The sequence below is a fragment of the Melanerpes formicivorus genome, unplaced genomic scaffold, assembly GCF_026170545.1.
Source record: "Melanerpes formicivorus ecotype bairdi unplaced genomic scaffold, bMelFor1.0.p_v2 SCAF_133, whole genome shotgun sequence".
In the NCBI taxonomy this organism is placed as follows: Eukaryota; Metazoa; Chordata; class Aves; order Piciformes; family Picidae; genus Melanerpes; species Melanerpes formicivorus.
Genome location: NW_027142485.1, coordinates 519,299 through 535,755, shown reverse-complemented (window position 1 = coordinate 535,755; position 16,457 = coordinate 519,299). Strand labels below are relative to the sequence as shown.

The 16,457-nt window shown below is 50.4% G+C and overlaps 1 protein-coding gene across 4 annotated transcripts in view; it reads right to left on the bottom strand.

Moving 5' to 3' along the window:
- The window catches only part of CD2AP (CD2 associated protein), a 154,560-nt gene that overhangs the window by 97,004 nt on the left and 41,099 nt on the right, over window positions 1-16,457 (bottom strand). For all 4 annotated transcript variants that reach the window (XM_068168145.1, XM_068168147.1, XM_068168144.1 and 1 more), the window contains exon 2: window positions 8,488-8,648. In XM_068168145.1, coding sequence (XP_068024246.1) covers window positions 8,488-8,648 — 161 coding nt within the window. The remainder of the gene's footprint in view (window positions 1-8,487; window positions 8,649-16,457) is intronic.

Below are 16,457 nucleotides of genomic sequence, written 5' to 3'. Positions count from 1 at the left end.
CCATTCCTTGGTGGACACAGAGGGGAACGTTGCATCAAGGGATGAGAAAAAGGCAGAGATACTTAACACCTTCTTTGCCACAATTTTTACTAGAAGGACAGAACGTCTTCCTGACAGCTGGCCTGCAGAGCTGAAAGAAGGAGCCAGGGAGCTGCACAGTTTCCCTATGTTCAATGAGGAGGTGGTTGGAACTCTCCTTAGCAGCTTGGATCCCCACAAGTCCATGGGACCAGATGGGATCCATCCTAGGGTGCTGAGAGAACTGGCAGAGGAGCTGGCCAAGCCACTCTCCATCATTTCCCAGCAGTCCTGGCTCACTGGAGAGGTCCCAGAGGACTGGAAGCTGGCCAACATGGTGCCCATCCGCAAGAAGGGCCGGTTGGATGAGCCAGGGAATTACAGGCCTGTCAGCCTGACCTCAGTGCCAGGCAAGATCATGGAACAGGTCATCCTGAGTGCAATCACACAGCACTTACAGGATGGCCAAGGGATCAGGCCTAGCCAGCATGGATTTAGGAAGGGCAGGTCCTGCCTGACCAACCTGATCTCCTTCTATGATCAGGTGACCCGCCTGGTGGATGTGGGGAGGCCTGTGGATGTAGCCTACCTGGAACTCAGCAAGGCCTTTGACACGGTCCCCCATAGCAAACTCCTGGCCAAGCTGTCAGCCCATGGCTTGGATGGAAGCACACTGCGATGGGTTAGGATCTGGCTGGATGGCTGAGCCCGGAGAGTTGTGGTGAATGGTGCCACATCCAGCTGGCGGCCAGTCACTAGAGGTGTGCCCCAAGGATCAGTGCTGGGCCCTGTGCTCTTTAACATCTTTATTGATGATCTGGATGAGGGCATTGAGTCGATCATCAGTAAATTTGCTGATGACACCAAGCTGGGGACAGGAGTTGATCTGCTGGAGGGTAGAGAGGCTCCGCAGAGGGACCTCAACAGGCTGGACAGAGTCCAATGGCATGAGATTTAATACATCCAAGTGCCGGGTTCTGCACATTGGCCACAACAACCCCATGCAGAGCTACAGGCTGGGGCCAGAGTGGCTGGAGAATTAGAATAAACCTTTATTAGAATTAGAATAAACCAAACCAGGTTGGAAGAGACCTTCAAGATCATCGTGTCCAACCCATCAACTAATCCAACCCACCCAAACAGCTAACCCATGGCACCAAGCACCCCATCAAGTCTCCTTCTGAACACCTTCAATGACGGCGACTCCACCACCTCCCGGGGCAACCCAAAGAGAGCGCCCAAACAGAGAGGGACCTGGGGGTGCTGGTTGATGGTAGGCTGAACATGAGCCTGCCGTGTGCCCAGGCAGTCAAGAGGGCCAATGGCATCCTGGCCTGCATCAGGAACAGTGTGGCCAGCAGGAGCAGGGAGGTCATTCTGCCCCTGTACAGTGCACTGGTTAGGCCACACCTCGAGTACTGTGTCCAGTTCTGGGCCCCTCAGTTTAGTAAGAACGTTGACTTGCTGGAATGAGTCCAGAGAGGGGCAACGAAGTTGGTGAGGGGTTTGGAACACAAGCCCTATGAGGAAAGACTGAGGGAGCTGGGATTGCTCAGCCTGGAGAAGAGGAGACTCAGGGGTAACCTTATCACTCTCTACAACTACCTGAAGGGAGGTTGTAGACAGGCAGATGATGGTCTCTTCTCCCAGGCAGCCAGTACCAGAACAAGAGGACACAGTCTCAGGCTGCGCCAGGGGAGGTTCAGGTTGGATGTTAGGAAGAAGTTCTATACAGAAAGAGTGATTGCCCATTGGAATGGTGTGACCGTTTGAGGCTGTCCCCTTAAGAAAGGGAATATGGTAGTCGGATGTTTGTAAACGAAAAGACGGATCTAAACTAATTTCATTGGTAGATTGGGAGGAAGCACATTCTGAACTGGGAGTGAAGCAGGGTGTCCTGGGCATTCCTGCACTTTTCTGGTCATTCTGTCTTCCCCCTCCTTTGGTAGCAGCAGCTCGGTGTTTCTGGGCTTTCAGCCAAGGCTTGACCTTGAAACTGATAAGCTGCAAGGCCTGTATTAACCGCTTTCCAATTAACACAACTGCTTCTAACTTTTTTCTCTTTTCTCTCTTTCTAACCCTCTCTGGGGAAAGGGGGAGAGAAGGGGGAGCAGAGGTGGGGAACCCCCTCAGCAGAGGGAGGGAACTCTCTTATTTCTGTGCTACGTTGTTGTATATTTCTATATATATTGTAAATACTGTATATATTTCCCTGCGTTTCCCTAAACGGCTTTGTAAATATACAGCCCCCCACTGCTTTGCTAATTCAGCTGTGAGTTTTTTTCCCTTTTCCACTTTCTTTCCCTTTACTTTACAGGGGGGAGGGAGAAGGCTTTTTGGCCTTACCCTTCCAACCCTACGACAAATGGGCTGCCCAAAGAGGTGGTGGAATTGCCATCATTGGAGGTGTTCAGGGGGAGACTTGATGGGGTGCTTGGTGCCATGGGTTAGTTGTTTAGGTGGGTTGGATTGGTTGATGGGTTGGACGCGATGATCTTGAAGGTCTCTTCCAACCTGGTTTGGTTTATCCTAAATATTCTAAATAAAGATGAATTCATTTCACTTTAAAAGAGACAGGAATAGATAGCTTTCTGATTCTTCAAAAGTTACACTAAGGAATCTTTGAAAGCCACTAAAAGTCTGAGAAAGTAGAAAGAAGCAAAGCTTAACATATCTCTAAGACTTACATAGTTTAAATGAAAAAATATCTGCAGCTGAGCAAGCTCTGAAATTTAGAATTTACAAGTGGAACACCACATCTAGCTGCTTTGCAGGCTTCTTCACTGTAAGCATCTAATATATAGGTGTACCCTCAACATTACATTTAGAAAAAAAAGGATAGGTGAAAACAAGAACTTCAATTAACCCTAATTAAGACACAAACACAGAACAAAACAAGGTTAAATGAAGGGTTTGAGAAGGGGTATCTTGCAACAGAACATAAGTATAAACAGTCAGTTGCACAGCATTGATCAAGACTGAGATCCCAGAGCAGAGATCACATGCAGAAAGGTGACGCGCCAGTGCTACAGGCAGAGTGGAGCACTTTGCTGAATTTGGAAGGGTGTGAGTTATTCACTGCTGACAAATGGAGAGCCAAGTCAGGAAACCAATTAAGTCAAAAGCCAACTTGATTAGCTGGAGACATTCCCTGCCCTGTCCCTTTGCACAGTCAAGAAAAGCAGCACCAGCAGTAGGGAGCCCAGGACAGAATTCCTCCTTCAAACAAAGCAGCTAAATCCAAGCCAAAGCATGAACACAACCTGTGCCTGAGGATGGCTGAGCTGTGACCCCACTTTCACAGGACCACAAAATGGTTTGCTTTGGAAGGGACCTTAAAGATCATCTAGGTCCAACCTCCCTGCCACAGGCAGGGATACGTCCTACCAGGCGAGGTTGCTCAAGGCCCCAGTACACCTGGCTATGAGCATTTCCAGGGTTGCTGCCTCCACATCTTCTCTGGGCAACCTGTTCCAGTGCCTCACTACCCTCATGGGGAAGAGTTTCTTCCAGTTTGAAGCAATTAACTCTCTGTCACTATGTCTTTGTCCAAAATTCCTCTCCAGCTATCCTGAAGGCCCCGTGGCTGAGGAGAGAGGCAGCTTGAGAAGCGCAGCTCTGGGAGTTTGGCTTTTGGCTTTGATTCCCTTGCTTTTCAGGCGGTAAGGGGCTGGTGGCTTGGGACTTTCCAAAGAGAGGAGGAGGGGCAGCGGGCTCGGATTGCCTACCTGCCGGAGGGCAGTGACGTAGCTGGGGGAGGGGTTGCCGCGGAGACCGCGCGCAAACCAAATAGACCCCAGCGCGTGGCTGAGGAGAGAGGCAGCTTGAGAAGCGCAGCTCGGCTGCTCACTGACAGGGAAAAAAAAAAAAAAAAAAAAAAAAAAAAAAAAAGCCGTGTGGAGAGGGTGGTTACTGCAAGATGGTCACCACTAGAGCAAAGGCTAACAGAAGGACAGTGGGCACCCAAACAGAGACCACACACAAGCATGCAGATGTTCAGGCAGGTGGCTGCAGTGAGTGCTGGAGCCTGGCACTCGACATGGAGGCTGGAGGGAGCAGCTCCTGTGTCAGGTGTGAGCAGGTCAGTGATCTGATGAGCATGGTGGTCAAACTAAAAGAAGAGGTGGAAAGGCTAAGAGCTAGAAGAGATGGCGAGCAGAAAATTGACAATTCCCATAATGTAATCTCTTCTAAACCAGAACAGGGGGTAACACTTAGGGGAACAGGGAGTTTGATACCTTCCCAGAAGCAAGATTCTCAACCTCCCTGTAGTAACCCTCATGAGCAGGACCAATGGGAACAGGTCTCTGCCCGACGGAAGAAATGCAACAAAGGAAGTCTGCTCCTGTGAGCAGCACGCTGCCTCCAGTGCAGTTACAGAACAGGTATGAGGCTCTGCAGGAGGAACAGGTCATTGGTAAGGTCGAGGACTCAAGAAGGTCAGAAGCTGCACCAATGACAGGTTGCCTCAGGCCAGCCATCAAAACTTACCCAGAAAAGAAACCTCGCAGGGTCATCGTCATAGGAGACTCCCTACTGAGGGGAACAGAGGGCCCAATATGCAGACCAGACCCATTTCATAGAGCGGTCAGCTGCCTCCCTGGTGCCCAAGTAAAAGATGTTGTAGATAGAATTCCCAACCTCGTGAGTCCTTCGGACTACTACCCACTGCTGGTCTTTCAGGTGGGCAGTGACGATGTAACAATGAGAGGCTCACAATCTATTAAAAAAGACTTCAGAACCTTAGGGCAAATGCTAAAGGGATCAGGGGCTCAAGTCGTGTTCTCTGCCATCCCTCTAACGTCAGCAATGGATGAGGACACACTGAGGAAGGGCCGACAGATCAATTCATGGCTCAGGGGCTGGTGCCATCGACAGGGCTTTGGGTTCCACAATCATGGATTGGTTTTCAAGGCACCTGAGCTGAAAACAACTCATGGGACACACTTGTCCCAGAGGGGGATAAGAATCCTGGGGCAGGAATTGGCAGGGCTCATTGATAGGGCTTTAAACTAGATTTGAAGGGGGAAGGGGTTAATAGTCTCCTGCTGGCTGGTGACAAACAGAGGGGCAGCTCACCAGCAGTAGAGAGAAGGAGAGCTGGTAAGGGCTCTCAACTTGCTACCCTGAGGCAAGCCACGAATGATCCACCAGGACATTCTGTGGAAACCGAGGGGATTTGGCACAAGAGGAGGACAGGGCCAGCCCAGCTGAAGTGCTTCTATGCGAATGCACGCAGCTTGGGCAACAAACAGGATGAGTTAAGGGCCACTGTGCTGCTGGGATGCCACGACATAGTGGCTGTTACTGAAACTTGGTGGGATGAATCCCATGACTGGGATGTAGGGATAGATGGGTATAAACTCTTTAGGAAGGATAGGCAGGGAAGGAGAGGAGGAGGTGTTGCCCTCTATGTCAATAGCCAGTTGGAATCAGTGGAGCTCCAACTGGGGAGGGATGATGAGCTAGTTGAGAGTGTATGGGTCAAAATTAAAGGCAGGACAGGGGAAGGAGATATTACTGTGGGGGTCTCCTACAGGCCACCTGACCAGCAGATCCAAGCAGATGAGGCCCTCCATAGGCAAATAGAAGCAGCTTCCAGGTCACAAGCCCTGGTCCTCATGGGTGATTTCAACCACCCGGATATCTGCTGGAGGGACAACACAGCAAGGCACCAGCAATCCAGGATGTTCCTGGACTGCATAGAAGACAACTTCCTCCTCCAAATGGTGGAGGAACCAACAAGAAATGGTGCTATGCTGGACCTTGTTCTCACCAACAGGGAAGGGCTGGTAAGCAATGTGAGGCTCATAGACGGCCTTGGCTGCAGTGACCATGAAGCAGTTGAATTTAACATCCTCAGGGCAATCAGGAGGAAGTATTCCAAGCTCACGACCCTAGACTTTAGGCATGCAGATTTTGATCGCTTCAGGGATCTGCTAGCCAAAGTGTCGTGGGACAAAGCCCTGGAGGGAAGAGGGACCCAGGACAGCTGGTCAGTATTCAAGGACCACCTCCTCTGTGTCCAGGAGCTCTGTGTACCAACAAAGAGAAAAGCAGGTAAGAATGCTAGGAGGCCTGCCTGGATGGGCAAGGAGCTACTGGACACACTATTACTTAAAAGGAAACTCTACAGGAAGTGGAGGGAAGGACAGGTAGAAGAGGGGGAATACAAGGAAGCTGCCCGAGCAGCAAGAGTCCTGGTTAGGAAAGCCAAAGCAGAGTTTGAGTTGAATCTAGCCAGGGAGATTAAAGGGAATACTAAGAACTTTTACAGGTATATTAATGGGAAGAAGAAGACTAGGGAAGGTGTGGGCCCCCTCAGAAAGGAAAATGGTGACATGGTCACATGTGATGAGGAAAAGGCTGAGGTACTCAATAACTTCTTTACCTCAGTCTTCACTGCAAGGGCCTCTAGCCACACTCCTGATGTTATGGAAGTCAAAGCCAGGGACGGGGAGGAAGAACTGCCCATTGTAAGTGCAGATCAGGTTCGTGATCATCTGAAGAACCTGAAAGTGTTCAAGTCCATGGGACCCGACGGGTTACACCCACGGGTACTGAGAGAACTGGCAGATGAGGTTGCTAAACCCCTCTCTATTATATTTCAAAAGTCCTGGCAGTCTGCTGAAGTCCCCACAGACTGGAAAAGGGGAAACATTGCCCCCATCTTCAAAAAGGGCAAGAAGGAGGAACCAGGGAACTACAGGCCAGTCAGTCTCACCTCTGTGCCTGGAAAGATCATGGAACAGATCCTCCTGGAGTCACTACTCGCTCAAAAGAATAGTGAAGAGGTGATTGGGAACAGTCAGCATGGCTTTGCCAAGGGCAAATCCTGCCTGACCAACCTGGTGGCCTTCTATGAGCAGGTGACAAAATTAATAGATGAGGGGCGAGCAACTGATGTCGTTTACCTGGACCTGAGCAAAGCCTTCAACACTGTCCCACACCACATCCTGGTCTCCAAACTGGTGACACATGGGTTTGATGGGTGGACCACTAGATGGATAAGGAACTGGCTTGATGGCCGCACCCAAAGAGTGGCTGTCAATGGCTCCATGTCCCAGTGGAGGCCAGTGACAAGTGGAGTCCCTCAGGGATCAGTCCTGGGACCTGTCTTATTCAACATCTTTGTGGGGGACATGGACAGTGGCATTGAGTGCACCCTCAGCAAGTTTGCTGATGACACCAAGCTGTGTGGTGCAGCAGACACGCTGGAGGGAAGGGAGGCCATCCAGAGGGACCTTGACAGGCTGGAGAGGTGGGCACAAGCCAACCTCATGAAGTTCAATAAGAGCAAGTGCAGGGTCCTGCATCTGGGTCGAGGCAATCCCAGGCACAAATACAGGCTGGGCAGTGACTGGCTGGAGGGTAGCCCTGAGGAGAGAGACTTGGGGGTGCTGGTGGACAAAAAGCTCAACATGAGCTCTCAGTGTGCACTTGCAGCCCGCAAAGCCAATCAGATCCTGGGCTGCATCAGGAGAAGTGTGGCTAGCAGGTCGAGGGAGGTGATCCTCCCCCTCTACTCAGCCCTGGTGAGACCCCACCTGGAGTACTGTGTCCAGTTCTGGAGCCCCTATTACAAGAGGGATGTGGAGGTGCTGGAACGTGTCCAGAGAAGGGCCACGAGGATGATCAGAGGGCTGGAGCACCTCTCCTATGAGGACAGACTGAAGGAGTTGGGGCTGTACAGTCTGCAGAAGAGAAGGCTCCGAGGAGACCTAATTGTCGCCTTCCAGTATCTGAAGGGGGCCTACAGGAAGGCTGGGGAAGGACTTCTCAGGATATCAGGTAGTGATAGGACTAGGGGGAATGGAATGAAGCTGGAGGTGGGGAGATTCAGGCTGGATGTGAGGAGGAGGTTCTTCACCATGAGAGTGGTGAAACCCTGGAATGGGTTGTCCAGGGAGGTGGTCGAGGCCCTGTCCCTGGAGGTGTTTAAGAGCAGGCTGGATGAGGCTCTGTCCAGCCTGATCTAGTGTGGGGTGTCCCTGCCCATGGCAGGGGGGTTGGAACTAGATGATCCTTGTGGTCCCTTCCAACCCTGAATGAAACTATGAAACTATGAAATACTGGAAGGTTGCTCAAAGGTCTCCCTGAAGCCTTTGCTTCTCTAGGCTGACCAATCCCAACCCATTCCACCTGTCTTCATTGGCGAGATGGTCCAGCCTTCTGATCACCATCATAGTCCTCCTCTGGATACCAACTCACAACTTGATGCCTAGTGCAGGGGCAGGTCTGAGGGTTTTCTGTGTTGTTTTTTTTTCTTTGTTTTGTTTTTATTCAGTTCACACTGAATCAGGTAACTCTGGCTAGAGAATTGTAGCAGCAGTAGGAAGGAGACAAAACACATAGTGCAAGAGTGCAGACCAAAAGAAACGCTAACATGAATAAGAGCAGAATTCAAACAAAAAAAGGCCTTCAAAAGTGTACTAAAAAACAGCCAGTTGGGAAAACTCACCAACTCACCTTCACGAAATTGTCAGGGAACATGCCCCTCTTGCCATTTAGCTCCCCTTCTAACCATCCTTCTTCTTCAAGTTTTTTCACATTCCGGATGACTTCCCCAACTCGGATCGTTAACTCATCATCATGCACTGCATCATAGTCATATTCCACAATATAGTCCACTGAAGAGTTAAAAAAAGGAGAAAAAAAAACCAACAACAACAAAAAAACAATACAGTGAATGCAACTTGGACATGGAACTGCAACTTAAAAGCCATGCATATCCGAAACCAGCTAACAACAAAGCTAAGAACAAGCACTTTCCTTTGCAGCTACACTCATTTGTGACCTGTCATCCTCTCAGTCATTCTGGAGAGGCAAAAAGCACTGGACAGTCACTTATTAGAATAAAGCAAAGTTAGAAATATGACACTGGTGATGTTTTAGTGGGTAGGCTTTGGCTTTGTGCACATGGTGGAACAAATTGTTGGCAGTGGTTTGTTTTTTCCCCTCCCTGCCAGGTCCCAGCCCAAGATTTACCAATGATGAATCACTGCCCACAGGGCAAGCTTTTGTTACTCAATGCATATTTGGGACCAAGGGGGGTGAAAAGTTCAAACTTTGCATGTATGGTATTTTAATTCTCATCCACACATTTGCTACTGTAGCTGCACAAAATTGATTGCTGCACACACAGTATTTTTGCAGGTTTGATTGTAGAAATATGGCCCCAGAAAGTGTCCAACTGACAGTGACATTATCGTAGAACTGAAATTGCACAGATATATGAAAAGCACCTTCCTTCAGATTCATCTGGGTTTGTATGAAGAAGAATAAGAAAGCAAACTTTAGTTTAATTTTACTCAGAGAAGCACAGCAAGGTATTTAAATATTTATCCATCTGTTGCACAAGATCCTTACTACAAGAAAGATATTAAGGTGATGGAGTGAATGCAGAGAAGGGCAACAAAACTGATGTAGGGTCTGGAAAGCAACTCTTGTGAGGAGAGGCTGAGGGACCCGGAATTATTTAGTCTGGAGAAAAGAAGGCTCAGGGGAGACCACCTCACTCTCTACAACTACCTGAAGGAGGTTGGAGCCAGGTGGATGTCGGTCTCTTTTCCCCAGCAACAAGCAACAGGACAAGAGGAAATTGCCGCTAGTTGCACCAGATAAGGTTTAGATTAGAAATTAGAAGAAACTTCTTGAAAGGGTTCTGAACCACTGGAATAGGCTTCCCAGGCAGGTGGTTGAATCGCCATCTCTGGAGCTGTTTAAAAGACACAGATATGTGGTGCCACAGGACATGGTTTAGCACCAGACCCAATAAGAGTTTCATAATGGCCTGGACTTGATGATCTTATAAGAACTTTTCCAGCTGAACCAATTCTATGGTTCTAATCTTCAATAAGCATCAAGTCCATGGGATGAGACTAGAACTAGAGTGATATTAATATGCAATATGAAGTCAGGTCCCTAACACCAGCAGTTCTCCCTGAAGATACACTTATCTCACCTCTCACCACTTGCTGGTTTGCACATAGTCAAAATCTGCTATGAAGCCACATCCTAATATAATACATCAGCAAATGAGGCCACTGGATTCCTATCAGTTTTTATGGTAAGGATGTGGTTCCAAGCCTTTAAGAAACTGAACAAGGAAGGAGTATATTGACTAACAGAGACCATGCAGTCTAGACATACTTTGCAGTTCACCACAGCCTCCAGTAAGTCAGTTTTAAGTCATACTATACAGAACTGCATTTAACTCAGCTGAGCCATGCAGAGCTGTCATATTCATGCCCAACATGGAAGACTTGCTGTCGTAGGGTTGGAAGGGTAAGGCCAAGAAGCCTCCTCCCTCCCCTCTGTAAAGCAAAAGGAAAAGAGAATTGAAGGGAAAGGAAAAAAAAACCCTCACAGCTGAATTAGCAAAGCAGTGGAGCTGTATATTTACAAAGCAATACAGGATATGCAGGGAAATATATATAAATTTACAATATTTACAATATATACAAAGATATACAATAAAGTAGCACAGAAATGAGAGTTCCCCCCTCTGCTGAGGGGGTTCCCCACCTCCGCTCTCCCCTCTCTCCCCCCTTTCCCCAGAGTGGGTTAGAAAGAGAGAGAAAAGAGAAAAAAAAATTAGAAGCAGTTGTGTGTTAATTGGAAAGCAGTTAATACAGGCCTTTGTAGCTTATCAGTTTCAAGGCCAAAGCCTTGGCCGAAAGCCCAGCACAGAGAGCTGCTGCTCGGCGGAGGAGCGGAAGCAAGACTGAAGATAAAGTGCCGGAATGCCCAGGATACCCTCCTGCACTCCCAGTTCAGAAGGTGCTTCCTCCCACTCTACCAATGAAATTAGTTTACATCCTTCTTTTCGTTTATCAACTTCCGTCCACCATATTCTTTTTCTTAAGGGGACAATCTCAAACGGTCACACTTGCAAAACAGTTGCATCATGAGGAATACTGAAAGCATTAAGCATCACAGGTCAGATGTTTTACCTTCAGAGTAACTCAAAATGAGGTTGGATGCCTCCTGTATGCCCTTGGAAATGGTAGTGACACATAGCAGAGCCATTTCTCCTTGTGCCTACTCCCAAGTGAGCCATACCAGTCATGCCAGCTCTAATCCTGATAAACAGTTTTGTACCAAACCAGTTATACTGCTTCCTGCCCCTGAAGCTTTGATCCCTTATATGCCAGCCAAGCAAACTTCTCTGCCACATCCCTTTGGTGCGGCAGGAGATGTGACCACAAACCACTGGAGTTCAGGATCTCTACGGACACAAGGGGGGCGTGCAGCAAGCTCTTTACCCAGGACTTCAAAAGAGCAGACTTTGGCCTCTTCAGAGGTCTGCTACAACAAGTATCATGGCATAAAATCCTGGAGAGTAGAAGGGCCCAAGAAAGCTCGTTAATATTCAAGGATTGTGTTCTCCAACACAGAAGGCGGCAGCCAAAAACCAAATAGATAAAAAAGGTGCTCCTGGACACTCTCAGACACATGAGAGGCTCATGTAGGGTGGAAGCAAGGACAAGTACCCTGGAGTGAAGCTGTCTGAGTAGCCAGAGACCAGGTCAGGAAAGCTAAAGCCCAGATAGAATTAATTCTGCCCAGGGACATCAGAGGAAACAAGAAAAGCTTCTTTGGGTACATCAGTGATGAAAGAAAGACTAGGGAAGAGGTTGGCCCTCTTATGAAAGAAAAAGGGGACCTTGTCACCCAGGGAAAGGAGAAGGCTGAGGTACTCAACAACTTTTTTGCCTCAGTCTTCACTGGCAAGGGGTCTAACCACATGGCCCATGTTACAGAGAGTAAAAACAGGAACTGGGGAAAGGAAATAACATCTACTGTAAGAGATGATCTGCAGTCTAAGATCACAGTATCACAGTATCACCCAGGTTGGAAAGGACCTCGAGGATCATCGAGTCCAACCTGACACCGCAGACCCCATGACTAGACCATGGCACCAAGTGCCACGTCCAATCTCCCCTTGAACGCCTCCAGGGTCGATGACTCAACCACCTCCCTGGGCAACCCATTCCAATGCCGAATGACTCGCTCGGTGAAGAACTTCCTCCTCACCTCGAGTCTGAACCTCCCCTGGCGCAGCTTGAGACTGTGTCCCCTTGTTCTGGTCCTGGTTGCCTGGGAGAAGAGGCCAACTCCCTCCTGGCTACAACCACCCTTCAGGTAGTTGTAGAGGGCAATAAGGTCACCCCTGAGCCTCCTCTTCTCCAGGCTAAACAATCCCAGCTCCCTCAGCCTCTCCTCATAGGGCTTGTGTTCAAGGCCTCTCACCAGCCTTGTTGCCCTTCTCTGGACACGCTCAAGTGTCTCAATGTCCTTCTTAAACTGAGGGGCCCAGAACTGGACACAGTACTCAAGGTGCGGCCTAACCAGAGCAGAGTACAGGGGCACTATGACCTCCCTGCTCCTGCTGGCCACACTATTCCTAATGCAGGCCAGAATGCTATTGGCCCTCCTGGCCACCTGAGCACACTGCTGGCTCATATTCAGGTGGCTGTCGATCAGCACACCCAGGTCCCTCTCTGTCTGGGAGCTCTCCAGCCACTCCGACCCCAGCCTATAGCTCTGCATGGGATTGCCATAGCCAAAGTGCAGCACTCGGCACTTGGACTTGTTGAAAGCCATCCCATTGGACTCTGCCCATCTTTCCAGTCGGTCGAGGTCCCTCTGCAGAGCCTTTCTACCCTCTAATTGACTAACATCTGCCCCTAACTTTGTGTCATCTGCAAACTTGCTGATGACTGACTCTACCCCTTCATCCAGATCATCAACGAATATGTTGAAGAGGACAGGGCCCAGCACTGATCCCTGGGGGACACCACTGGTGACTGGCCTCCAGCTGGATGCGGCACCGTTCACGACCACTCTCTGGGCCCGGCCCTCCAGCCAGTTCCTAACCCAGCACAGAGTGTAGTGGTCCAATCCACAGGCTGACAGCTTAGTCAGCAGTTTGCTGTGGGGGACGGTGTCAAAGGCCTTGCTGAAGTCTAGGTAGACCACATCCACAGGCCTCCCCACATCCACCAGGCGGGTCACCTGATCATAGAAAGAGATCAGGTTGGAGAGGCAGGATCTGCCCTTCCTGAATCCATGTTGGCTGGACCTGAGCCCTTGGCCATCCTTCAGGTGCGCAGTTATTGCTGCCAGGATAATCTGCTCCATCACTTTCCCTGGCACTGAGGTCAGGCTGACTGGCCTGTAGTTTCCAGGTTCCTCCATCCGACCCTTCTTGTGGATGGGGACCACGTTGGCCAGTTTCCAGTCATCTGGGACCTCACCAGTGAGCCAGGACTGGAGGAAAATGATGGAGAGTGGCCTAGCTAGCACATCCGCCAGCTCTCTCAGCACCCTAGGATGGATCCCATCTGGTCCCATGGACTTGTGGATATCCAAGTGGCTCAGCAGGTCCCGAACTAACTCCTCATGGATTTCCAGGGTATTACTCTGCTCCCCGACCCCAACGCCCAGCTCCGGAGACCACTCGTCCTGAACTCCTGCCTTGCTGTTAAACATTGAGGTAAAGAAGGTGTTCAGGACCTCAGCTTTATCCTCATCCTCAGTAACTGTGTTCCCCTCCAGGTCCACTAGGGAGTTCAGGTTCTTCCTGCCCTTCTTCTTATTGTTAATATATTTATAAAAATGCTTTTTATTATCTTTGACTGAGGTGGCCAGCTTCAGTTCCAGCTGGGCCTTAGCCTCCCTAATTTTATTCCTACATAATCTAACAGCTTCCTTGAACATACCTCGAGAAGCCTTCCCCTCCTTCCAAAGGTGATACAGCCTCCTCTTCCCCCTTAAATCCTCCAGGAGCTGCTTGCTCATCCAGGCTGGTCGCCTTCCCCGCCGGCTTGCCTTCCGGCACATGGGAACCGCCAATTCCTGTGCCTTCAAGAGCTCCTGTTTGAAGTAGGTCCAACCCTCCTGAACCCCTTGGTTCATGAGGGCTGGTACCCAGGGGACTTTGCAGACAAGTTTTTTAAACAGGCTGAAGTTCGCCCTTCGGAAGTCCAAGGTGGAGGTTCTGTTGGTGCTCCTCCCAATCTCCCTGCATATTGAAAACTTCACTATCTCGTGGTCACTGCACCCTAGGCAGCCTCCCACGATCACATCTCCCACCAGCCCTTCCCTATTGCAGAACAGCAGGTCAAGCAGAGCCTGTCCCCTGGTAGGCTCGCTTAACAGCTGTGTCAGGAAGCAGTCCTCCATTCGCTCCAGGAATCTTCTGGACTGCCTCCTCCCTGCTGAATTAAGTTCCCAGCAGATATCTGGGAGGTTGAAGTCACCAACAAGGACAAGATCAGATGATCTTGAGACAGCCTCCAGTTGCTTGTAGAACAACTCATCAGCCGCCTCATCCTGGTTGGGTGGTCTGTAACAGATTCCAATCAGGATGTCAGACTTGTTAGGTTGTCCTCTGATTTTGACCCACAGGCTCTCAACTACCTCATCTTCCACCACAAGTTGTGTGGCAGAGATTGACTCTCTAATATACAGAGCCACCCCTCCTCCTCTTCTCCCTCGCCTGTCCCTCCTAAAGAGCCTGTAACCCCCCATTGTAGCACTCCAATCGTGGGTGCTGTCCCACCAAGTTTCTGAGATAGCGACTACATCATAGTCGCCCTGATGGATTAGGACCTCCAACTCCTCTTGCTTGTTGCCCAGGCTGCGTGCATTGGTGTACATGCATCGCAGCTGGGTTCCTGACTTCTCAACTGACCCTACCTTGCGCCCTACTCTTACCTCTGCAGAGGGACCGATTGCCTCACCCACCCCCTTCAGACCTAGTTTAAAGCCCTCCTAATGAGCCCTGCCAACTCCAGTGCCAGGACTCTTTTACCCCTTCTAGATAGATGCACCCCATAAGGACCCAGCAGGTCAGGTGCAGTGAAAGTTGCCCCGTGGTCATAGAACCCAAAGTTCTGCCGCTGGCACCATCCCCTGAGCCAATTGTTGATGGTGTGGGTTCTCCCATTCCTCTCAGTGTACACCCCTGACACTGAAGGAATTGAGCAGAACACCACTTGAGCTCCTGCCCCATCAATCAATTGTCCAAGGGCCCTGAATTCCTTCTTAATTGTCCTAGTGCCCTTCCTGTCAATCTCATCACTCCCAGCCTGTATTACCATCAGAGGGTAATAGTCAGTGGGCTGGATTAATTCAGGGAATCTCTTCGCAATGTCCCTAACCCCTGCCCCTGGTAGGGAGCAGACCTCCCTGTGGGATGGGTCGGGACGACATATGGGTCCCTCAGTACCCCCCAGGAGAGAGTCCCCAACAACTATAACCCTTCTCCCTTTCTTTGTGGAGCTAGTCGTTATAGCCGGTGGGGACCGCTTGGGCTTAGGCTTCCCCCCAGAGCTGGCCGTTACAGCTGGTGGGGTCCGCTTGGCCTTAGGCTCCCCTCTGGATGGCTGCTCTTCAGCCTCAGCCCTCTCATCCTTACTGCCCTCAGCCTGCAGGGCCTCATACTTATTATGCAAGGGCAGAGGAGGAGGAGGAGAGGGTCGGGGTGGATTTCTCTTGCCACCCCTGGCAGGGACCCGTATCCATCCCTCTCTGCCTCCAGAAACCCTTCCCTCAGCAGGGGAGATCTGCAGAGCCTTCTCCCGCAAGTCTAACTCCCTTTCGCTTTCCCTTATGGTCCTTAGCCTAGCTACCTCCTCCTTCAGCTCGGCCACTTCATCCTTCAGCTCTGCCACCAGGCTGAGGAGAAAATTCACCTGCTCACACCGGACACAGCTGTCCTCTCCCTCCCCCTCTATTCCAAGTGCCAGGCTGAAGCACTCTCTGCAGCTGACAGCCTGGACTCCAGCATGTTGGTGAAACAGCTCTGTCTGGGCAGATGCTGCTTTTTTACCCTTCGTCCGAGTGACGACCATGATGCAATGTTTAAGGTTTGGGTTTTCTGTTTGGGATTTTTTTTTTTTTTTTTTTTTTTTTTTTTTTTTTTTTTTTTTTTTTGTCACCCAGCTGCTAGACAGCTACTGAGCCAAAATGGCGCCGCGCGCGCAGCCCGGGCGGCTTTTAAAACTGCCGCGGCTGACGTCAGGCTCCCGTGACCCGTGCAGGCTCTCGTGAGCACGATCCTGCCGGCTCCTCCCCCTACTAGCAGTCCTCCCGACCCGCGAAGCCCCGAAAGGAAAGCAAAAGCAAAAGAAAAACCCCGAGAAACTCACAGCTTAAGCGGAGCGGTTCCGGACGAGCGGTCCCGATCAGCTACTGAGCCAAAATGGCGCCGCGCGCGCAGCCCGGGCGGCTTTTAAAACTGCCGCGGCTGACGTCAGGCTCCCGTGACCCGTGCAGGCTCTCGTGAGCACGATCCTGCCGGCTCCTCCCCCTACTAGCAGTCCTCCCGACCCGCGAAGCCCCGAAAGGAAAGCAAAAGCAAAAGAAAAACCCCGAGAAACTCACAGCTTAAGCGGAGCGGTTCCGGACGAGCGGTCCCGATCAGCTAC